At 44.1% G+C, this 25,490-nt stretch overlaps 1 protein-coding gene across 1 annotated transcript in view; it reads left to right on the top strand.

Moving 5' to 3' along the window:
• Positions 1 to 25,490, top strand: part of LOC109996906 (cadherin-6) — a 72,541-nt gene that overhangs the window by 5,759 nt on the left and 41,292 nt on the right. Inside the window, exon 2 of the mRNA XM_065949191.1 lies at positions 19,902 to 20,302. Within this exon, the coding sequence (XP_065805263.1) occupies positions 20,066 to 20,302 (237 nt within the window). The 5' untranslated portion in view covers positions 19,902 to 20,065. The remainder of the gene's footprint in view (positions 1 to 19,901; positions 20,303 to 25,490) is intronic.

The raw sequence follows: 25,490 nt of genomic DNA, 5'->3' as shown, positions 1-25,490 counted from the left end.
AGTGTTCAAGTTAATGTTTCTGTTAGGTTGAATAAATTCTGGGGTAACAATTTGAAGATACTCCAAGAAATGACAGGACGATAAGCCAAACTACAACTCCGAGCACTTGTTATCTTGTGTCTTTTGCAAAAAAGCTAAGGTTTAATTAATCCAAAAAAAGCTCTTGGTGTCAAAACTACATCTTAAGAGCATATTGTTTCAGAGTTGTTAACCCCTTGGAGAGGGAGCATCGAGACCTTCAGGTGTGTGTAGATAGTAAAACTTGAGGAAAATGTCGCTAATTGTGACTGTAAAGATGTGTGTTCTGTCACAATGTTCAACTCCAAGTCTGAATAAATCAGTAATTTAATGATTCAGATTTTTTTCCCAATCTGGTCATCTGCTCCTCTGCTACAGAAAATTGTTTTACACTAAGGGGGGGGGGAACCTTCTGGAAACCTGGTAACCAGTGCAGAAGGACGGAGAGTAGTGTGAGTGAATGCAGCAGACAGATCATGTCCGCAGGTCTCTGCCTTTCCCCCCTCTAGTTGGATTCCTGTCTGTGCAAAGCCCAGAGGCTTAACTCCAGCTGCAGTAAGTGGACTGAGGAACGCTAAACACTGTCTTGGGGAAGGCTGCTGAACATGACAGCCAGTTAATAAGTGTATGGAAGACGAGCAAAGTGCATGAAGGAGTGAAGAAGAAGAAGGGGGGGGGGGGGGGGTCATTGACGTCTGTCTGACTTTTTGAGACTTATGTGAAAGCAAAGAGAAGAAGATGGTGATGACTGGTCATGACAGGAGGTTGGGGGGGGGGGGGTCATATTGACTGTAGGATGACGAGAGGGTAATAGGAGATCAGAGAGTCCACAGCCACAGGACAAGGAGCATTAGCGCCTGACTGGAGTACAATAAAGACGGAGAAGGCGGTCGGGGGTGGTGGACAAAAGAAGGGCGACTTCCAACGAGGTTGAACCGAGGAAGAGCGAGATATGGGCGGTGGAGGAAGGGCGATAATGACACTTACGTTACTCCTCGCTAAGGCAGCCGCCGCCGCCGCCGTGAGAGCTGTCAGGCTTCAGGCAGACGCTGGCTAGGATGCCACTTGCTATGTTAACCCCCCAGACGCCACTGACAGTATGTGATATATTGCATGTGTGTGTGTGTGTGTGTGTGTGTGTGAGTGTTTGTTTGTTTTGTGAGGATGTTTTCCGGGGCCCTCTTGTGCGTTCATGTGCATATTGAGGTTGTGCGACTCTGAGCGTGTCAATTTTTTCTCTTGGCAGCGCTGAAAGCAGAGTGATGTGATCCCCCCCCCCCCCCCCCTCCTCCTCTAACAGCCTCCAGGAGTAATGATCCAGGTTATTGCAGATGACGTGTAACACCTCAACCCGGCGGGCATTGCCGCTGCAAAAACCTGTGTCCTTATAGGTTAGGCTTCCGGGGGGCGGGGAGGCGGGTTGTTGTCTTGGTGGCAGAACCGTGCCATCTCCCAAAACCTGTCACCTTCAGATGGGCCCCTCCTCCTGAGGATAATGGTCTCCTGTCTCTGTTGTGAATGATATCTGGACTCCATTGTGCGCCCCGTTTTCCTCCACATGCGCCATTGTGTCTCGCAGAATGCCTTTGTGAGTTTTCTCTTTTCATTTTTTTTCCGCAGAGGGGCACAATGCGCAGGCCGAATTTCCGAGGTGCTGCAAACGAACAGGCAAACACACAACAGCAAAAAGGGTTCCTATTTACCGTCAATCCCCAGAGTGAGAAAAAAACGAGACAGGCCCGTTGTTCTGCTTCCTCTCAAAAACATTAGGAGTGGTTCATTGTGGAGCGAGAGGAATAGAATACAGCGACCTCCCTGCACAAACTACCTGCAGAATCAAAGCGTGCAAACCCGTTCTGGGAGCCCCTATACTCCTCAGGGAAAGGACACAATACCAGATTTCTTGAGCAACATGGGACACAGTAATAACAGCACACTACTATAACAAGATGAATACAACCCAGGGCGTCTCTTAGGCAGCAGGGGGAAAACTGGAAACCTGTCCCCTTTGAGGAAAAGGTCATTCTTTGAGCAGCTGCACATCGTACTTTGACATGAATAACTGACAAATAGATGTGTACGGGTCTCTCAGGCCTCCAATTACTGTTTGACGCTGCTGTCCATCACAACACAAACGGTGCAGGACCTTTTCAGAGGACATTCAAGTTGCCTGAGTGGGCAAGGCAAGAGGCCCTCAGTCTACAGTCCAACCCCCTGTGTCAGAGACAGCTTCAACCACTCTGATATAACTGAGTTTGATCTAATGGAGGTACATAAGCCAAACTTGGGTTATTGTTTGCCCGAGGACAAACGCAAGAGAGTTGTTGTTGGCAAAGACGCCGGAGGGATTTCTTTGAAATGGAAAAAAAAAACGCATTAAACATTCCATTTGTATTAATTATATCGCGCTCCTTATTAACTTTGGCACGGCTCGGCGGTAGACGCAGTGCTGCCGGTGGTGGTGGTATTGGGCTTCAAGCGGCACTCAGAGCAATAATATTAGAGGCAACCATCCATGCCTGAGGGCGCTCTGGAAACTGCCTGTGATGTCACCGGATGAATGAGTGGAGCTTTATTCTGAAGCATTGTGTCTAGACCTTTTTGGTCCTGCGAGACATCAGTCACTCAAGTTACTCACCACTAGAATTCAATTAATCATAGCCTTAATTCAATCCGGTGGTCGGGGCTCTCCCAGCTGTAAGCCTCTAAGTGGGTTTTAAGAGAGCCGGCGTAAGGTCCTCCGATGCACAAGCTGAAGGGGGGGCTGACTTTTCTAGCGGGGATTTAGTGACACTCCAGGGGTCAAGGGTTGGACACACAGAAGGCAGGTGGAGTGCTTACTTTGGGGGGGGGGGGGGGGGGGGGTTGGTGTTAACACACACTTGAGCAATTTGAGCAAAAAAAGTGCACCTGTACATGGATCAGCCTTCACTGGGGAAGTAGGAGGATGTATGTGTATGCGTGGACACACACACAGAATGCAATGTCAGAACTCGACCTACAGCGGCAAGACGCCTGAGAAAGGCGGCGCGGATCTCCTCAGTCTCATAAATAATGGACGTCGGTGAAGCATCTGTCAACTTTTTCTGTCAACCCTGTTCCAGATGGGAGTCAGACAGGCCAGACCCGGAGCAGCGTGTTACATACACATCAACAAACCACCATCCAGTGTGTGCCTCGTTCACCCCGCGCCCCCTGTTTACATCAACGCGCTGACACCCACCTCACCTACACGCTTCAACCTATGTGCTGATTTATATTAGGTCCTGCACCCGGCTTTCCTCGACCGTTCCGTCTTGGCGCACAAACACACACACACACACATACACACAGATCCAATCATAGCAAGAAAAGAGTGCCAGCATGCCCCTAGAACTCCCCTTGGTTCAATAAATACAAGTTAAAAACGTTCTCTATCTAAATACACATATTCCCTCAAGAGCTCCTGCATCGGGAGCAGCTCCTCACTTGGTGGTGTGGGGAGGTCGTAAACACACCTCCAGTGCCCTGCAAGTTTGTTGACTTAAGCATGGCGCTTCAGATTAAACACTCTCTGTGAGTTCCTTCCCAACAAAGCCACAGAGCTGCAACAAGTCAGACTTGCCTGACATCTGGTTCAGAGAGATGTGGGATGTGTCGTCCACAGCGGAGATGTTGTGGAGTAACAGGAAAACACATTCTGGGTTAGTTTTTTTTTTAAAGTAGAGATTTATCAGAACTTTATCAGAACATGTATTACAGAACATGTATTATGCTGACAAGCATTTTTTGTTTTGTTTAAACGCTTTAAATGTGATTTTTCACACTTAAATATATAAATCAAGTATCTCCTCTGAAAATAACTCTGTGAGTCATGACTGTCTACAATGGGTGTAACACCCGAGTCCCACTGTCTGTGATGTTTTCAGAGTTTTCAGAGTCCTATCTTCAGTTTGTTTACATCGCCAGGACGGCCGGCTGACTCCTCCCCTCGTGTATAAAAGTTGTTTAATTGAGGGACTAGAGAAAAGAAGAATAACATACTGTACTCACTGCTTAACTGTGTTTCTAGATCACGCTCATTTCAGGTAAATTTACATGCAGTGTGAAGATACCAGCATAATAAAGATCGCTAGCATTAGCATGCTAACACAACAATGCAGCGTGAGTTGTTTTGGTTTCATGCTGGTGCTCAAGGGCGACATCTGCTGGATCAAAAAATGGCATATAAAGGCTTTAATCGTTTATTTGAATCAGGGACAGTGTACAAAAAAAAAACACCAAACAGAATGACTGCTTTTAATCTAATTAGATGTTACATCAACGTACAGAAAAGCAATGATTTGTGTATTCATCTTTATTTGCAAGCTGTGCCAAAATAAGAGTGTTAAAAAAAACCATCAAGGTGAAACAGAAAAGAGAGAAGAAACAACCACAGAGAATATATGGCCTATCTAGTGAAAAGTGCACCGTGATCGACAAGGAGAACTTGTAGTGACATGGATGAGAGTGAACAAGCAGACTCCCCCAGCTCACTGACTGGAACATGGGAGAAAGTCAGTGTTATTGTCAGTTTATTGTTGTCATGTGTTCTTTAAAGTTTAAATCCTAGAAAGGCTTGAAAGATTTCTCCCAAATATGAGATTTGATTTGGTTAGTTTGGCGCAGAAGCTGGTGGTAGAAACATCCTTGAGAGGGCTGCTTTTACCCCCAAAGTAAAGACATTTATTCATTACTACCTCTTTCACAAGAGCCTGTTTGTACACATGTATCTGTACTCCTACTGGAGTAAATTATATTTGTGTTTTTTGTCACCTCTGGTCCTATAGTTAAGTTTCAAGGGAAAGGGTGCAAGCAAACAAGCGATTTCAGAGGTTTCAGCGCTGAACCAAGTTTCAGTAGACTCGTGCGTTACATCCTTCTCTCTCCTCCCCGGCAGCTGGGGTGGAAGGATGAGTGGGCCGCTTGCTACCGGGTGGCGGTTACTGTACGTTTGCTTTATGGACTAAAGCAGCGTCTTCCCGGCCTTGTCGTAATAGAGGATTCAGCTCATAAAGCAGCATCATGATTTGTAATAAGCAGAGTTAGGGGAGAGTAATGAAGGTGTAAATCAACTGAGCCATTCTTTTCTTCTTCTTCTTTTAATCTGACATTGGCAGTCTCTCTTTCTGTGTCCGCTCCCTCCTCCTCCTCCTTCTGCTTCTTATCCCCCTTTTCTCGCTCCCTTTTGCAGTAATGGAAAGCCTGGCACTCCGTAATAAAGCAGAGTGAGCAGCAGTATTAGTAAACAGTCTCGGCAATCATTCAGCCAAGTCCAGCTCCTTTATTTTGTCTGCGAGGTATTTCATAACCCCCCGTGTGGCGTTGGGGTTGTGGGCGTCGGGGCTAATGAATGAGAGTGGAATGAGGAGTATTTAATTCCAGTCTGGAGGGGCGGGGGGGGGGGGCCTGTATGTTGGGCCTCCTCATAAGAACGCCTTTGTTTTCATTTTTCACACAGAGGTTCCAAACAAAAAAGCTCCCCTTTATTTTTTTTTCCCTTTCAATGACAGCCTTGGGAATGTAGATGCAAATGTGCTGCATACAAGCTTTTTTGCTCAGAGAAATATAGGACCACACAGCCGTCATCAGCGGGGGCACCAGGGCTCGCCTCGCTCGCTGCCCCTTTTTCCCTCGAATGAAGACGTCATCAGAATTTGAAATGGAGCAGTAAGTCGGATTGGAAGCGGTCATCAAAAGAGAGGGTCCAATAGTCCCAGAGTTAAAAAAAAAAAAATGCCTGGCTGGGAATCATGTTAAAAAAATTTCCATTCCTCGCTGCAAATCGATCGTATGGGTCCCTGCTCTCCAATATCCATGGTCACCTTTGCTATAAAGTAGGGTATTACTTCTTTTAATGCAGTGGGGGTTCCATTCTGTGACCGGCGAGGAGAGGAAGGAAAGAAATGTATCTGCTGACCTCAAACACAAAGAAAATGATGAAAGAAAGTGGCCTGAATTTTTATATATATCGTTTTTTTTTTGCCAGTTCATGAGCAAGATTAGTTGCTCGAAGTCCGCCCATGACATTGGGTTGAATTATTTCCTCGTCTTGCCTGTTTAACTCCAGGTAGCCTCCGCAAGACACGTTAATGCAGTATTGATTGTTTATCTGTAATAACACCATGCTGTTGGCGCGTCGGTGACAGCAGGGGAGGGCGGGCGGGCGGGCGGAGGGGGAGGGAATAGAGAGGAGAGGGAGCCGCGGGTGGTAAGGTGCTGATAGATAACACAGTGTACCCTCTTTTTCGACTGGTGAATCTAGGGGGTAAAGCAGAACATATCCTATCTGGCAATAGCCCAGGTGTGAAATGGAAAATAGAAAACCGGGGTGCAAATGTGTCAGAGCAATGTGGCCGCCGCTCGATAAGGTTGTCTCCTGTCGCCGAATAATTCAATCTCCAATGCTCTGACCATTCTGGTAACTTCCCCCCGGTGCCAATGCCGCCATCCGCCCCACTCTCTGCCCCTGGGCCCCCATATGGCCGGCTACAGTGTCTCTTCATGACCTATGGCCGGGGCCCCTGTTGTTCAGCCAACCACCCCCCCCCCAAGGAGCTTGGTAATTACAAATAAGCTGGAAGTCACACCAGCCACGAGGAAAAGGTGAGCGTGATTAAAGATGTGTGTACAGCAAAGTTCAAGGGGGGGGTTCTCCGATTGGCGATGCCAGCATATTGAAGCGTGTGTCTCCGGCAGCAGCAGCAGCACTCGGGACTCAAATGCTATATAGCGTGGATCAATCAGGCTTCTTTGTTCATTAGAGCTGTCCGCTCCCAGGAGTGGCAATAAAAAAAAAAAAAAAGCAGCCCCATCACGGTCCCGCTCATTTCAGTGATGAGGCTGCCGTCCCTCAGGGGATAACCGGCTGAGGTAAATAAACATGAGTCACAGTTAAGGTCAGAGGAGATCACGGCCGTCTGTTGTTCATCTCAAAGGACGCCTGGATCCCCTTTTGACGTGATTGGACTGAGAACGGCGATGAAAGACCCTCATTTATAGCTCAGCTTTCACAAATATCCCATCTCCCATTTCTTGAGGAGCTTTGCGAACAAAATGCGTTTGTATTTCTAGAAGACGTATAAAATGCAGATGCGATCACAAATGGGGTTTTCTGAAGGCTTTTCATATAGCTCTTGTTATTTTCTTTTTCATCCCAAAGCTGGGCTGATACCCTGGCAGAAGTCCTGCAAAGTGACAAATGGCTTTCTTAACACTCAAATGCCTCAGTGGTTTTTATTTGTGTGCAGTTAAGAGACTTTATTTTTCCAATTTAACAACAGTCAAAAGTCAAAAGCCTTCGCCTTTAAGCATGTGTGCAGTCACTATTAATAATGTAAAAACAGGTGCTCCTAACTGTTGCTGTCGTTACTTTATGGTGGGCTTCTAGGCAAGGTCGTTACTCTTAGTCGAGGGGGGGGGGGGGACACACATTCTCTTGGCACAGCCTTTTATTAAGGGCCATATTTTGTAGGTGTGTGATGTCTTTGTTTTATCCCCCATGTAATATTTAGTGTTGTGTGACGATTGTGTTTGTAGCCGTCTCGCTGCTACAGTCGATATACGCCTGGATTGAAATGTGCTTCCTTCCACGCCTCTCCCTGCTCTGTGTAATTGTCGCAACGGGGGAGGCAGGAGACAAACGTGGGAACACAACTCCCTCACTGATTTTCAATTCACTGCGCCAAGTTTGACCTTTATGCGGTCCCAATCAATGCACTCCGCTTCCAGAGACGCACCATTCGTTAAAAAAAAAAAAAAGCAACGGCGGCGGCGGTGTGATCTAATACCCCTGGCAGGGCGATATTATAAAACGGGGGGTAAATAACATTATTGATATAGATATAAGAGCTTTTAATTACCAGATATATTGTGAGTATTATTCCTGTATTGATGCTGCCTTGGCCTTTGGCTCCAGACTGCGCGGGGTTAAATGTACAGAAAATAGACGCCTTGCGCTCGACTGCACATGGCACACACAAACACTTGGGGAAACAAACACTGATTTGCATGGAGACAGAGTCGCACATAACCACCAGTGTATTGCCATAAAGGCCACAGTGGGGGGAAGCAGGAAGCCGGCAGACCCATCCATTGAGCTCCCCCCCCCCCCCCCCACCCCTTTCTGTCATTGTCAGCTGTGTTAGACGGCAGTGACAAAACATGTGCTCTGGTGAACACACAGGAAAGCAAACAAACCGAGGATGTCTCATCTGCCATCGTGTCGCAGGCTGAATGCCATTAAGCCATTATTTCTTTGCTCTTTATGCGCCGAGGATGTATCGAAGCCCATTTGTTCAGCCGTCTAGCAAAGGATGACCACATCTGCTTGCCACCACGGCACTAGGCGTTATTAATCTTTGCGAGAGGACATTTAGCGGAATCAAACCTCCCATTTATTAGCCCGTAGCGCAGGATTGGAAAAAACTGGCGAGGGGAGATAATGACTTTAAGCTCCCATTTAGTCAATTAATTCTGAGAAGTGGATTCAGAAGCTACTCGCTCAAAAAAAAAAAAAAAGTAAGAGGCTCTGTTGTTTATGATGACACAGTTCAAGAAAAAACATTTTCTAGGGCTTAGAGCCATTATTTGGTGCTGGAGTTGGAACAAAACAATGCTGCCCCTAATATACTAAGAGAATCTGGAGTGACTTCAGAGAGGAGGGACCTGTTAAAATAATGTGCTGAGAGGGTCCTCTTCAACTGTGCTGTCGCTCGATGGTAAACACAGCCATAAAACTCTGCTGCCTGCAAGTTCATAGAAGCCCATCTTTGTTTTTGTCAAAGTGACAACAGGGAGAAAGAAAAAAGGGAGTGAGCTGGAAGACAGAGCCGAGTGTGGAGAGCTGGCAGCACCACAATTTAGTCCAGACTGTGCAGACATAAAAAAATCAAGTGCACTAGAGGAAGGGTTACTTCAGTAAGCCTCTGTGGGCTCTAAACTGGGCCACTCCGGCAATAGTTGTGTGAGAGCCTCGGACTGAGTGATGCGAGCTCTGCTGAATGATGGCATGTTGGAAATAACTAGAAAACAGGGAAAATAGCCGGCTCTCATTGACTTGGCCCAGATTGTATGATTTATATGGGTTATTTGGTATGCATTTGGGCAGCCAGGCAAGGTAATGTGTTTGCAGTGAGCTCTGGAGCGGTGCACTGGGATGAATGTTGTGGGCACACCCCGCCTCTGACAGGGGATAGTATGAGCTAATTTGTTTGGATTACTGCCATTCAGACAAAGGCACATGATCACGTTTGCCTGTCATGTATGAAAACATATTCAACAAAACCAAAGCATTCTGCGCCTTTGTTTTGACGCTTTTGCCAGAGCTTCATTTGTTATTATACCCTAATATATTCTGGCAGATAAACGTGCATGAACATTAGTGTTGAACTAAACTGTCAACCAAATGTTAATTGGTGGAAATACTTTCAGCACGCCCAGTTTTATTAGTCAGATTAATAACAACCACATAATTCACCAATGAGCTACATTTTGTCTGTTGTTTTTGTGTCTATAAGATATTTCTGTTTCTGTGTCATCCAATGAGCCTTCTTCTAAAGAGAAGGTGGTCTTGTGGGTTACAAATGCATGAAAACAATGCTTAGGTTCAAGTATAGCGATTGTGAAAAGGGCTTTGTGATGTGTTCGCTGCACTGTGTAAAAAACAACCTTAAGATACCAACATTGTCAATTGTTGTTTACTATTTAGCAGCAGCTAAAGCCACTGAATCAGCCGAGACAAACCAGAGTCATCCTACAGTATATGTCCAGAAAGCCAAAGCACATGAGAGGCAACACTTCACTATGTTTAGTTTTAGTTTTTTTACCATTAGTTGTATAAATATGGACAAAGTCTCAGTGACGTATCCAATTGGTTTCTGGAGCGAAATTTTGAAGCAGAAATGGCGGTTGCCATATTGGAAAAGTTGAATTTTGGTTGTGTTGGGAATTTCTGTTATCAATGCAAAAGAAAGGATCTCGAATCAATCAATGTCTTTGTTGGTTATTTATTCTGCTTGCAAGTAGAAGGAACAAAGATGCAGAGTGTCAGTCTGCAGGAAAGTTCAACGTAATCACAACATGCTTGGGTTTTCACACACATGCTTCACAGAAAAAATATTTAAAGTCCTATGCAACAACTTGTTGACTCCTGGCTTAAACTAAAGACGAGTCCAAAAGTTACATCTTTGGTGGTGAGCAGCCCCAGTTAACATCTTTTAAATTAAATAGTTAAGAATACGTTGAAATGTTTGATTGAACCATCTTGCAGTGAGTGTGAATTTGCTATTTAAAAGCAGAAAAGCAGAGACCTAAATCTTGGTGCTGTTCCAGTGTTGTAGGTTGAATCCTAATTTCGACTAAAGGACTCTGGTGTTTTGCACTACACTGCTGACATTCAGTCAGAAATCTTCGGTTCAGCTTTGCATTCCAATTTGACTGGGGATTTTCAGCTGTTTATTCGCCAGCATTTTATGATGATGAATTTGCCCTCTTTCAATCCAAAGACATTTTTTTTATATATATATATTCCTTTGTGGTAATATCCGCCATCTGTCTGAAATCTCCTTTTTAGTGATCAATTTCCTCGCCTTAATCTGTAAGGTGTGTGCATCTATGTCGGATTGGAGTGGGGTGAAGTTATTTTTTCGAGACAATGTGTCATCGTGTCTAGACGGTGTTTCTCAGCTAAACAAAATATCAATGTATATTGACAGGGCTTCAAAGGGATTTCTTTTTTTCCTGTTTGGTCGCGTCTGTATTTATTTTGCAGCAAGGCTTGTTTTTTGTACACTTGAAGAGCAAAAGTTCATCCAGCTACCCAGTTTTGGGGTAATTTGCCTGTTTTTTTCCAACACAGTTGTAAACCACTAACCCACATGGGCAATATGACAAATGGAGAGCCTCAGATTTGGGTCGAGGCGCTTCGGTTGCCTTATTCACACTTGGGATTTACCTCTAAATTTCTCCAGTGAGCAGCATAACCTGGAGTGTGAATGACATGTTCTCTAAGTCTGACTCTTCCTAACAAACCGAGTCTGAGATGAGGTGGGGGGAGGAGGTGGGGGGAAGGGAAGTAGTAAGGGGAAGCGCGGAGGCCAAAGGGAGCAGAGATGGTGGAACAACCTGCTGCCGACACCTCAAACATTAGCAGCCTTTAAGGGCCTCCTCTGTGGATTGTAACATGACCATGTTACCTGTGGCACCAGTGCCCAACCCACCTCCTCTACAACCTCCCCCCCATCATTCTCCCTCCTTTCTCTCACCCCTCTCTCTTCTCCCTTTGCTCATCGCCTTGGCTGACATTCTCCTCTCTCACTTTTAATTGCACCCCCGAGGCTGTTTCTGGGTTGCTGTGGAAGTCTTCGGCTCAACAGGCGCGATAGGGTGCTCTGCCGTGTCGCTCATATACCTCGTTAGGGGGGGGGGGGACAGAAAGGTGGGAAGAGATAGAAAAGGTAGAAAGAAGAGTAGGCCTACCCTTAGAGGTCGTCCCCAAGTCTAGATGAGGCTAAAATGCCATGCAGGCCCATTGTGTATAGCACATGTGCACTGGAAAGGCCATTAGCTGGCCAGATCCAATATGTATTGACGAATGCATTTGTGCGACTCGCTGTGTCCCTGTCTCTATCCTCATCCTCCTGTGTTCGATAAAACCAATAGATACATTTAATAGCTAATTGTTCTGATTCAAAATGTTATCCCAGGCAATTCTTTGAGCGTAGAATCATGGGGGCATTTGAAAAATTGGCAGCAGACACATTAATCATGCTTACCCAACACCACCATCACAACAACACAATGCACAAGTCTTATTGCTCTACGGTGACTCCACACAATCTGTGACAGGCAATTTAAAGCAATTTACTTTTTCATTTTTTCATCAAGCATTTTTTTTTTAATGCAATTAAACGGCACATGATATGAAGCGGAGACGCGGGGCGGGCGAGAGAGCGAGACCAAGAGAGTGAGAGAGAGAGTGTGTGCGTAAGGAGGAGGGGGAAAATAAAGGCAGCCTTGTGCTTGTTGTAAACACTGCCTCTTAACTGGGGGAATATAATTACGGTGTCATGTTCTATTACACACCTTCATTATGACGATGGGGCTCCATGAGAAAGCGAACACGGGGATGAGGAGACCTATGGCTCCTTTTATTAAAAAAATCACCTACAGCGACAGGCGTTGTCGAAGAAGATGGCTGTGAACAAGAACACTCTGGCACTTTCTCTGTCATGGTTGCGCTGTATGTCTCTTCCAAGGGAAACTCAGTTTCATAGCAACTATAGTTGTGGTTTTGGCTATCACATCCATTGGGTGACATTGCACTCACCAAAGTTGCTGGGACCTGGAAGCACAGTGACATTGGAACAGTATAATCTGAAGGGGAAAGAAGCAGATGGTTTAGATAAACTCTATTTGGAAGTAAATCTGAATCTAGCTGTGTGCCCATATCAACAGTAAGTACAGTAGGTTGAAGTTGACCAAAGAGTCTGCAAAGTGTGATGGATGTTTAACACTTACTGTTTTTTCTTCCCTAAAAATACACAAAAACTCCAAGGCTGCTCTTATCTTAACAATGAAATGTTTTGTCCTCAAGGCATGGTCATGATGGACCTCAAAACAAACTTGTTTTGGCACCGGGCCTTCGTCAGTCCAAAGTCTTTGTGTATTATTTCCTTTTGTAGTTTGGTAACATGCTTGCAGTACTCACCAAGTTAATCACTATAATCTGAAAGAGTTTAAAATGCCACTGGATTTTGACAGAGGAAGAAGCTGGAAGGTTTAGATAAACTATATTTAGTGGCAAAACTGAGTGCACTTGAAACAGTAATAAAACGTTGTGCCAAACAGCAAGTACGGTGGGTCAAATTTAATCAAGAACAGTCTCTAAAAAGGCCAGTCTATAAACTGAGATACTGTCGATATTTTCAACAGCCAATTTCTGCCTCAAAACCAAAGAAAATATCAAGCCACTCACTTTCAAACCCTTAACGTATTCTTAGCTAAGGCATGGCCACTTTAGACCTTGAGGCAAATTTGTACGCATCAAGCCTTCCTCAGAAGGTCAAACAGATCTGATGGACAACAGGCCCATTATCTTGTGCATCGTGTTTTGGTCTAGACATGTTGACGGGATCTACAACTTCGACAATATTGGTATTACTGCATCAAGAGTAGAATCCCCTTTGGTGGAGTATCTCTATATAGTAAGGGCCAGTTGTTCCATCAGATATATTGAAATCCCTGATGAATGCTTGATGCACAATCCCATCAGTCTTTGAGGTTGGACAAGAATTGCTGTGACAGTAAAAGCATTCATGCATGTAAAAGTTCAACACAAAAGTATAGAAGTACATAAGAGTTTTCTAGAGAATGGAAACCTACCTGTGTCCCTATCAAAAGAGTATCTACAACTTTGAGTATAGGAAGCATTCTTATTCCCAAATCTTTTGACTATTTTTGGCCTTTCCAATTAGTGTGCTTTAACAGGGGGTTAGTGAGGGTTCTTGCCAATTATATTCATCATTTTTAATCTGAGTAATTAACTTTGTGCCAACAGAAGCAGAAGGCCACCACTTGGCATAAGATCCAAGCTTTAAGAAATTGGAAATACCCTTCAAGTCTCCCTCTATTTGTTCCATCAACTTCACTTTCATACAGTACAAATGTAAAGAGGCAGGCATTTTGTCGTAGCCACTGGGCTACATGAGGCACCATAGCATTCTTAACCGCCTGTGACATTTTTTGACGTAGCAAAATAAAGCTTTGGTTGACGTACTGCTGGTCGCGGTCCCTTGTCAAGAGAATTATCAGGGCATGGAGTTGTACAATATGGCTTCCAGGGTATGACAAATGTGGTCAAGGGGCCAGCGCTCCTTAGGGACGATGTAGCCCTCCATACAGTGAAAGCATTAGCTTTCCACAGTGACATTATGAAGAAATCTATTGAAAAGGCCGGCTTCCCAGTGCTGGGGGGACTCGAGGTAGAAAGCTTCATGAGTCCACCCAAGAGACTAACTGGTATTTCCAACTACGCTGAAGCCTACAGCAAATCAATAGCTCAAAGTCCCACATGCTCCTCAACAGCGTCAATTAAGTAAATTCATAAAGTCGAGTGCGCTGGGAGTTGGGGGATGAAAATAAAACGGGAAAATACTAGAGAGAGAGGAAAGAGAGCAGGGAGAAAAAAAATCATCTAGTCATCTAGTAAATTTGGATAGGAAACAGAGCAACTGCAGTGAGATTTGTGGCATAGAGGAAGTGAAGATTGGTGGTCTGGGAGACTATTTCTCTACGGGTATTATTAAGAAGCCTGACAGTCCATCTCACTTTCACCTGCCTCCATCAGCACACGCACTGTTGACCCGGGAGTCTTTTTTTCCCCCCCTGCCCGTGCTGAGCCAGGCAGAGGACACATGCAAAGTGACTGGCTTTCAGCGAAAAAGCCCAGCGATAATGCATATCAGCTAAGGCCTATGCAAGCAAAGTAGGCTCAGGCAGGGGGGGATGGGGTAGGGATAGGGAGTCAGGAGGGGGGAGGGTGGATAGAGCAGTGCTATAAACTGCAACGCATGAGGGAAAAGAGAAAGAGGGGACCTAACCCTCCAGCTTCCACCGCTCACAATTTGCCTCATAAGGGGAAAGCAGGGCATGCCTTGGCTGCCTCTGGAAGACAGGTAAGCGTAATGGATGGGCCAGTCTCCCAGCCTGACTGCTGACGCTGCTCTGACAGGACGTTTCTACCTCTCCTTGACTCCCTCTCTCTCCCCGTTTGCCCCTTAGTCTTGTCACGTTAACTACATCTGATATGAAAAAACTTTAGCAAGTGAGTTCTAGATTGCCCAAACTCCACTTCAGCATCACATCTAGAGGGCGTAAACAAACTCTCAGGTGGGATTTCTTTTTTGTTTTAAGAATAGCACAATATCCTTAGGACAGTTGGACATCATCTGGCTTGCTCAAAAATCTCCCAATGTCATCGCATAAAGCAATGTGCAGACATTAAATCATCAACTTTTGTCTATCCAAAACAATAGCACCAACTTAACTGAAGTTGACACAAAATAAGCTGAGAAGAAGTGGCTTTTTTGCAGACTGGGTACTCATCCACTAGTGAGGGCAGAAAACGAACTTCTGCTTTTGTAGGCTTTCATACAACCGTTTTAAGCTATATGGGCCTAGCACATAATCAACATTGCCTGGTTTAAGCAGCCTAAATGTAGCTGAAAAAAGATAATTTTCCAGCCAACTCTGTTTTATAATTGTAACCAGAATGTCATGATGGGACTTGATGGGGTTGTTGGTCTATAAAAACAGAAAAAAACTATAAGTTTGAGCCATTAAAGAAGACTAAATTACACAAACATTAGATACTGTACTATCTAGCAGGTAAAAAAGCTATAATGAGAGAACTGTAGCTGTTTTTTCCTTTCAAAACTTGTCATTTTATGTACTGTATGTAAAAATGTTGTGATGGTTTTTATGGTTTTTGTCTCCGTCTGTTGTCCTCATTCTCGTCTTTCTTTCTTTCTTGTGCAAAGCATTTGAAAAAACGCCACGAGGAATAATGTTCCAACTTTCTTGCTTGTTAGCATACAGTGTTCTGCACCTGCAAGACTTGCTTCTTTTCACCAGATGTGTGAGGACATTGATGTTTTGGAAACCCAGGAAAGGTAAACTACTTCTCGGGAATTATTGTTAAAAAGAAATGTCGAGCGTCTTTACACCATGTTGAAGTCTCTGCCCCCTGGTGCACACTGGGATGTGCTTGTTGGAGAAAAAAGTAAACTGTCTTTGTTAACATCTGCCAGAGGAACACACAGTGCCAAATAGCTGCAAACAAGCACACACAAAAATAAAGAAACAATATCAAATTCTCCATTATGTTTTGAACCAAATCCTTGTACACCGCAAACAGTTTGACAGACAGGCACAGAAGTAAAAAAAAAAAATATGCAGCTACTGTATTTTTGTTTATCCAGCCAACAAAGACACCCAGCCAACATCAAAACCCCCTGTTCGAAACTCGCTGTGAAGCTGTCCCAGTCGATGTGGTGAGACATCTGTTTGTAAAAAGCTCAGCAGTTGTCTGTGACATTGCTTGATGGTTTTTGTACACTTCTGTGGAAACAGAGTTTCAAAAGTTAGCGCTGGTATCCAAGATGAAAAATGTGGTTATTCTGACAGTGCTCCTCTTAGTCTGCACCTTTCCTCTCATTTCTATTTCCTCTGTTCCAGTCAGTCTGTTTGGCTTCACTTCTGCATGCGAGGTCAGGGTTCTTAATTCATGTCCAGAGAAATCGTTTCCTCGTTCCCTGACATGTAGAATGAGGGAAGCCATCTAGACTCACCATACATCGAGGCTAGACTGCATCCTCCTCTCCCACCCACTCCCTCCTCTCCCACCCACTCCCATCTTCTAAGGAACGTGCGATAGGGAGACGCGCTGCAGACGCTCCCCCAGCGGACCCTCTGATAACCCTCCTTCCATATCCCAGTCGAGGAACACTGGCGGCCTGGATATCGCCCAACCGGAAAGGAATAATGAGAACAAAAGCAGAATACATGGCCTTCTTTCTCTTCCAACCCTTCCCTCCTCCTCCTCCTCCTCATCCTCCACCTCCTCCTCCGTCCTGAGCGGTTTTCTCTTGTTCTGTTTCATTTTCTCACACTCGCCAGCACATTCTGCGCTGGCCTTCAGAGGACGGCAGACAGAGAATGAGGAGAGTGGAAGGGTTGGGTGAAATGATTGAGAGACGGGGAGCGGAGATATTCCACTAGCCCCGCGACAAGGTCCCTTCTCTGTGCTTTGCAAACAGTCATTTTGTTCAGTATCTTTACACTGATCTTAAGGTAATAAACTGGGGTTGACATTGCCCAGGGTCTCCATTGGCATTCTGCTGGGCCTGATAACAAAGTGTGCAGGAACAGATTGCTTAAAAAGATAGAACGGGCGCTCCACACAGAACCTGGAGCTCTATTAGATGTTGATTCAGAGGCTTAATGCAGATAAAGTCGCTCGGCACATGCTGTACAAGATGTAAGTCTATACATTGATGTGTAATATTTTTAATCTGATATTTATCAGGTTAACACAGCTCTCCGCCTGCCCATCAATCAGATGATTGACATCCAACATGCAGTGCGTGCACATGAATGTTTTTTAGAGCTTTTGTTGATGGGAGGGTGAGAATGTATGTGTGTGTTTGTGTGTGTGTGTTTGTGTGTGTGTGTTTGTGTGTGTGGCAAGAGAAAAGTCAATCACATGAAGAGCTGCTTCACAGATTTCAGGTCTGCTCTCCAGACGCTCTTATCACATTGTACTTGAGGACAAAACATTATACAAGTGTCCTGTAGATTGATCGGAGGGGAAAAAAGGATTTAACTAGTGATTACATTTATTGTGTTATAATATGCTTCATCATTTAGTTATTTTATGTCTTCACATGCATACATAATCTGAGTTAACAGACTTAAATCAGGCCTTTCAAAGGCTAGATTTTTTTTTAAATTGCAATGAATTGCAGTTATGAATTTTCAGAAGTTATTCACGATTAATTACATTTATAAATGTATGTTTGAACGTCCATCATTTTGCATTTCAAAACTGCTTTTGTTTCGTTTTTATTTTCTGTTTTTTACTGTTTCAAGCTTTACTTCTTGTTTGATTAAAAACCTGCTTCTATTTTGAAAAGAAATAAGGAATGTCCGGTAGCTCAAAAGTTAAGATATTAACTTAACAACGGAAAACGGAGACTCACAACGGATGAAAAAGTGAATGAAAACAGCTAAAAGAAACATTGATTTCACAAAGAGGATATTACTGAGCTGTCTGGGAGTACTCAAAGTGAAATGAGTCGTTTAAAAGCACCGCAGTGTTGTTAATGTCCATCACTCTGGTGTCAGAAAGACACTATGGTGGATTAACTGTGGTGAGCGGAAAAGAGAGACAAATGGCATGCGATTAAAAAATAATGAATGCATTCATTTCGGCCTTAATCGCATCGTGATTGAGGCACAAACGCTGAGAATTCTACAACTCACTTAGCAGACGCTTTTATCCAAAGCGACGTACATCAGAGAGTAAAGAAAACACAAGCCAGGATCTACAAAGGGCTTTAAGTCTGATCGGACACACAGGCGCTGACAGGCAGAGGCAAAGACATCAACAGCTGTTCTTGAGAGTTCTAATCAGCATCAAAACCATCCTAAATAACATAATGTGTCATTATCAAAAACAAAACCATCATCATCATCAATATCATTAAGGTCGTAGGTGTTCATGAAAGAGCTGGGTCTTTAGCTTTTTCTTAAAGGTGCAAAGGGACTCTGCAGATCCAATGGAGTTTGGTAGTGTGTTCCACCACCGGAGGGCGACAGAGGAGAAGAGTCTAGTTAGAGACTTAGGGGGATCAGACGCCTTTCATTAGCAGAGCGTAGTGGGCAGGAGGGAGTGTAGACCTGGATGGTAGAGTTTTGGTAAGGAGGAGCTGTTTTTTCTCGCTGCTTTGATGCGAGCAGTAACTGGGAGCCAGTGGAGCGACATGTGCTCTTTTGGGTAAGTTGAAGACCAGTTGTTGCTGCTGCATTTTGTATCATCTGCAATAGTTTGATAGTGCATGCAGGAAGACCTGCCAGTAGGGAGTTGCTGACAGCAGTACTTTAAATATTTTATTGCTGGATGACCTCATGGAAACAACTTCATTTTTAGAGCTACTCTGATGCACAATTTCTGAGATTAGTTCTACACCCATTTTTGGATGGGAAAGATTCTGAAACTTTGGATTTTTTTCAAGCAAGAATGTATATCAACTTGTTCTATCTGGTTTGTCTAAAGGTTTTTTGCATTGATAAGTCCTTGTAAGAGTACTAAGAAGGCTGTTTCTGAACAAATAAAATTATTAAAGATTGAGTCAACTTTGCTGTAAAGCTGCTCTGCTGCAGACAGCGGTGAGAGTGTTGAATAGAAGGTGTTCATAGCACACACTGCTTGACAGACTACATGATGACATCATTTTTAAATTGCTCAGTGTGTTCTGTAGTACATATTCTAAAAGTTATATAAAATATATATACATCCAACAATGTATGATTGTGCTGATATGTCGTGATAGGCTGATAACCTATTAATATCTGATTAATATGTTGGTGAAGTTTTTCTATTTCACCCCCATATAGGAAATCAGTTTATGGCCAAAATGTCTCAAATGTAACATGAATAAATAACTTATCTGTGCATAGGAATCCCTGAACTACAGCAAAAGCTCTCTAAATAAAAGCAGACATCATAAAAGTTCAAGCTATTGGTAAGAAAGAAGAAAATAATTGCTGCCTTCCCTCTTGGATTTTTAGATTATTTACAGGTTTTAATCAATTGATGGCTTTGCACCAAGGGTCACCTCAGACCTCCAAATCCTGCAATCTTAAGCTTACCCAAAAGTGGAAAGTTTTATGACAGAAAAGTGCCCGCAGTGTGCATGAGAGAGTAACAGCGGAAATAAGTTTGTGTCATAAAACCGGGTCAATTGATTTCTCTGAAACAGCCTCGCATTACATTCACGGTCACTTTTGATTTGCTGATTTGCTTGGTTACAGTGTTGCTTATTTTCTGTATGAATGGTCTACTTATTTTTTTAATTCTTATGATTTAGACTTTATAATAGAACTTCCTGGATCTTTATCTTTATTGATTTTCTCAAACCAGCTGAAGACAGCTTCTCACTCCCTCTCTACTGTTGGGCTTTATTCAATTTTTAAAATATTGTCTTGACCATGGCTTTATGAAACAAAACGATCGCTTGTGCTGTAACAAATTGCTGCCTCTCCTCCCAGTATTGACTCTCTGTTTTTCTGTGTAAATGTTCCAGGTTGCTGTTCGCCCGCCCCTGTGATACTCCGAGGAGCCCCTTCCTGTTTCTGTAGATTACAGCATGTGGACTGATCCGATACTCTGACCAGAAACCAGCGGACTAAGACAACTGAGGGGAGGGGGAGACGAAAGGACAGGCGTGGTGGTGGTGGTGGTGTGGCCATGGATGGAAGGAGAGTTTGCGTGTTGATGGCGCTGTGGGTTTTAGCTCACCTCAGCTCTCCGACTTTCGGGCTCAAAGCCCTGCGAAGGACTACAGGGGGGCGGAAGGGGTCCACGGGGCTGACGGGAGAGGACGCCAATGGAGTGCCCCTCAGGCGCTCCAAACGAGGCTGGATGTGGAACCAGTTCTTTTTGTTGGAGGAGTACACCGGGACGGACATGCAGTACGTCGGAAAGGTAGCACTACATCCTACTCTCTGTTTTCTTTTTCTGTTCCTTATCAAACACCTACAGGACCACATCTGTCACATCTGCAGAACAGGAAGTTATAGACAACAGCTGCTCCATATGAACACACTCATGCACATACATGATCTGATATACCTGATTCCAGTATACCCGGATTAAGCAGCTCCATCAGATATCACAGATGAGTCCACCACAGATTAGCTCATCTGCTCTAGATCTAAACGTTTTAGTTTGACATAAACATGCTTTGTCTGTTTAAAAAAAAAAATTGCTTTAGGACTGTTTTCTGACCCAGGACCAGCGGAAACTCAGGCTGCTATACAGACTCGTACACATTGTGTGCTGTCTCTTCAGTCGATTTGACGTTCTCATAACTCAAGTTGCTGCTATATTTTCCATCCACAGAGCACTTTGGTGGATGCAACAGTGGGATTTGTAGTTTTTACTCTAGTAGGAATGGTAGCTGCCCCCCCCCCGAGAGACCTACACCAATGTGACTTTAATCCAAATTTAAACTATGTTACTATTTTCGTTCAGTCTCTGACAACAGTTTGGTCAGTGTGGAATAAAGGAAGTGATCTGTGGTGGGTGTCAGCAGCCTTAACAAGTCACCGCAGTTAAAGATGAGAAAGAAAACAAGTGGCACATCGAGAAAGTTCATCATTAAAAAAGACGAAGATACTGACTTTAACTGAGGAGTTCTCGATCTCTTTATAAAAGCACACAGACTGGAAGTGAGTGGGTTGACAAGGCCAAGTGGACAAGTGATCTCTAAGAAGTGTATGCATCAGACCTCCTTAATGTGAGATGTTTACAACAAGCAGAAAGCAACAACTCAGAACTCACAGATCATACCGTTACACTGACCTGGCCTGTGGGCTCCAAATCTTTAGATTTTGGTTTTAAGATTGCAATTATTCCTTTTTTTTTTTTTTAAGATCAGAATCTGAAGATTTGCACATTAATTTATCTCCCTTTCTCTTTTCTTTTTGATTGTTTAACTTTTCTTGGGTTTCATCTTCTCAGTGTCCAAAAAGCCGCCTGGAACACAACTTGAACTCATCACATGCCGACATGTTGAAAGTTTCTATTTTTGTCCATTTAAGAATATCATGGTCTGCTCCTGTGCTGTCGATACAAAGGCTATTCATGGAAACAGAGTTCTGCTTAATTTTCATTTTAATACTCCTTATCCGCCTATTCAAATTAATGCAAATGTCTCCATGCTGGTATTGTTTTATTTGCATAACAGCCAGACACACAATTTTGAGACATTTTCTTCAAAAGCAAACATAAAGGAGACGTACCAAACCTTTGTTTTGATCAAAATTGATCAACCAAAGGTTTCCCATAAATGTATATCGTTGATACAGAATTGTGATTTAAGTATAAAATGTGGATATTGATAATGAACTTGAATAAATTCAATATTTTTCCCTCAATGACAGAAATAAACAGCACAACAGCCAACAAGCCTAAGCTAGCACGCACACATTTGAATCTTTTCAAACCGCTGCTTTCCTAATGGGAGTCACATAACCATTACTTCATATCCCATCTAAAGCTTTGCACTAATGATGCTAGCATCAACCTCTGCTGACATGTTTTTCATCAAAGGAGCATTGAGGAGCCACTGATTTTTGACTTTTTTTTTAAACTGAGTGAACAATAACAAATTGAAGGAATCTTAATGCGAAAACAAAGCTAACTTTGCTAGCACAGAAAACCGTTTTTCCAGAATGAACAGATTCCTAAAGAGTATCGGAGAAACTAAAGTTCAAACATTGTTCCAGAGAGGAGAACTCGGCTTTGGAAAGATGTGATAGACACCATTGGAGAATTCATTGGTTACACCATTGAACTCTTGTTTCCAAAGGCTTCTGTCTTTACCATCAAAACTATACCTTACAATCAAAGTTATATCTAAATATATTGAGATACTGAACAGTAAATTATCATGCACATATTTTGCACATGTCGCCCAGGCCTATGACAACTCAAAGGACAAGCCCTTAATGAGATGCTTCAAAATAAATACAATCCCGTATATGACTGTATCGTTCTGTCTGCGAGGATACGAAGATCAGCCCATCATCAGAGAGTAGACATGACAAGCTGCTCCAATCGGCTAATGCTCATATATCGGACTTCCATCCAGCTATCCTCGGGCTTTGTTTTGCTGTTGGCTGTCCGATACGTTTTTGTGCTTGCTTGTCAGCTCTGTGGTTGCTTTGCCGATGTCCATTCCACTCACATCACGCCCGTCCTAAAGCGGCCGCCTTGCCCTACGGTGAAAATATGACTTCCTCCCAAGGTATTATTTGTTCAACAAAATGAAAACACAATGTCGCCCCAGATAACATTGGGTGGGGTGGGTGGGGTGGGTGGGGTGGGTAGGGGGGTGTACAAGAAGATGGGCCAAATAATGCGTGCTTTACAGGCAGCCGTGCGGAAGTCAAGATATCCGTCTCCTCTTCCAAACCTACTGTAATTGAGGAGATTGTTGAAGCATCGTTGCAAGGTCAGGACGACTGAGGGGAGGAAGAAAGGCTGTTTTGTGCTCGGAGCTGAATGGGACTGGTGCTTTGCATTCCTATCGTGCGTCCGCGGAGGATAGAGCCGTCCAACCAAATGAGATTCCGAAACATACGTCCTCCCTGGCTTGAGGGTTGACTTTCAGCCCCCCGGACTAAAAGGATTACAACGCTCGCTATGGTATGAGGCGAGCAAATACAGGGGGGAAAGAACAAAAAAACAAAAAAAAAAGTTGAAAAGAATGAGGGAAAAAAGACGGAGTGAAAGAAGATCAAAAGTAAGTACCAAGCGTGATCAAACCACTTTGTCTGTAGAGAGTGGTGATTGATGTGCCACTCGTCCTTTTAGCTTGTAAAAAGGACTAATAGCAAAAGGAGAATGGATTATCTGAGTGTGGTATACACTTAAAGAGCCAGAGGCTGCGGCCTAAGAGTCCGTCTCCTGAAGACGCCATTAAGGGATCAACCTCTGAGCACCACACTTAATCATGACTCTGAGCGCTTGTTGTTTCCCCCCCCCCCTCACCCCCACCAACCCCCACCAAGTACATGCAGCTGGGCGCACTTCCCTCATTGTCAGCTCTCTAGCCAGTTGTCACATAGGATTGCAAGTGCGTGGATCTTATCTGATTGCAATTACTGTTTGTGAATTACCAGATAAAGTGCTGGTGATGAACGAGGCCCTAAAAAAAGGAATGAATGGCTTTTGAGTTGAGCACATGGTTTCAACTTGGATAAAAACGGAGCAGCCGCCGTCCTCAGGTGGAGGCCGCTTTTCACACAATGCAGAGGAAACTTTTTGAGAAAACACAAAAGAAAAAGCTTTTTGTCATTGCAAGTGACATAATGGCACCCGGAGAAACACAGCATGGGACAACAAAAAACACTTTTGTTGGTGCGGGAAAAAAAAAACGAATCAGAAATAACACAATGGCAGGTTATTATAAGCAAGGGAGCAGCTCTTGACACACGGTAAAAGATAGAATGATGACACCGTGCTTAAATTACAACATCCCACCCCACAGTTATTTGGTAAACCCAATCTCCCCTGGTTGTTTTTTCTCTCTTCTCCCCCCCCCCCCTTCAACTTGCTTTATCGAGTTGTGTGGCGCTAACAAACAAAAACTTTAATCTTTCCTGAACGAGAGTAACAAAAGGCAGCGGGGAACAGGAAGGAATTAAGAGAAGCGATCGAGATGAGGGAGGAGAAGAAAAAAAAGGAGACGCTGGCGGTGTCTCGTCGGGGGAGCTGGTTGGCTGCTAATCTTGCTAATCTTGCTCTATTGGCCAATGATTTTTTTTTTTTCTCCTCTCCTGCAGGAGGGGGAATTGTACACTGCCTCTCATTAGCAGGCGAGCTGCATACACGCCTCGGAGGGCCCTGGCTGTCACTGGGGGAAGAGAATGTTTGTTTATTTCATTATTTCTTGCTTTACCAAAGGGCACACATCCACTGAAAAATGGTTAATGGCCTGTGGTTTAGGAGTGTTTGTGCTGTACTATCATATCTCATAAAGTATTTACAGCGCCTGATAGGCCCCAGTGGTTCTAGGCCTGTTGGGTAGACTCCTCAATGTAGTCCCTAGCATTAGAGCGTGCATGCAGACACACATGCCTGCAACACTGGGGCCCCCCAGAAATGAGGCTGAAAAATCAGGGGAGAGAGAGAGAAAGAAAGAGAGCAGACGAACAACAACATAATACGCTTCCCCGTTCTGTATGACTCAGCAGGCTGAAGCGACCTGTGGGGAAGGACTCGATGCAAGCAGAGTGGAAAGGTGCAGGGATTTGTGTGTTTATTTGGTGGGGGGATGGGGGGGGGGGGGGGAGTTGGTGTCTGTTCATGCTCCCCCATTACCAGCTGCTCACCTTGGCAAGGAGGCACGGAGTTTGCAATATGGCATAGGCCTTTGCTGTACCCGCGCCATGGCAGCCCCCGCGGTCTCCAGCGGCGACCTGGAGCACACATTGGCAGTGTTTGTTGATTAGGCGATAAGTTTCCGCATGTGTGCTAGGAGGAGGATGAGGATGGGGGGGGGGGGGGGGGGCGACTTCAATTATGGAGGAAAGGGTGTGATGAGGTCGTGCAGAGATGAGGCCCCGGCAAACATCTGTCCGACAACATTGCAAGGGGGGAAGCAATGTCTGCGCGAGATATACGCCAACAACATCAGCACACAGCACCTTCAATTGTTTCCGCGCTATCGCCTGCCTACGACTGCTCTGAACACCTGTTGCTTTTGTCAGGGGGGAGATTAATTGATTTTTCATAATCAAACGCCGCGTTGCTTTTTCTCTGCAGTCAAGCTGTTAGTCGACCAAGTTTGATTCACATAAAGGAAATCAGATATGGGAGATAAGCAGGGCTGTAGACAAGATCTTAGATATGCTGAGGGCAGGAGCCCAAAGCCCCCCGCTGGACCCTTTAGTTTCAGATAAATGAAAAATAATGTTATCTCGATTCATTCTCTTAACTCACATTAGATTATATATTCTGTCAGTTAACTTGGAAAACTTGGAAAATAATAGTTTTCAGTACATGTTATATATTATTTCATATAATTCCTGACTAACAAATAAGTAAAAATGGAAACAAAACAGTAATATCCGCGTCATTGTAAAAAATATTGTTAGTTTAGCAA

Source organism: Labrus bergylta, chromosome 20 (assembly GCF_963930695.1).
Source record: "Labrus bergylta chromosome 20, fLabBer1.1, whole genome shotgun sequence".
In the NCBI taxonomy this organism is placed as follows: Eukaryota; Metazoa; Chordata; class Actinopteri; order Labriformes; family Labridae; genus Labrus; species Labrus bergylta.
The sequence above is the reverse complement of the archived record's forward strand: the minus strand, read 5'-3'. Positions and strand labels throughout refer to the sequence as shown.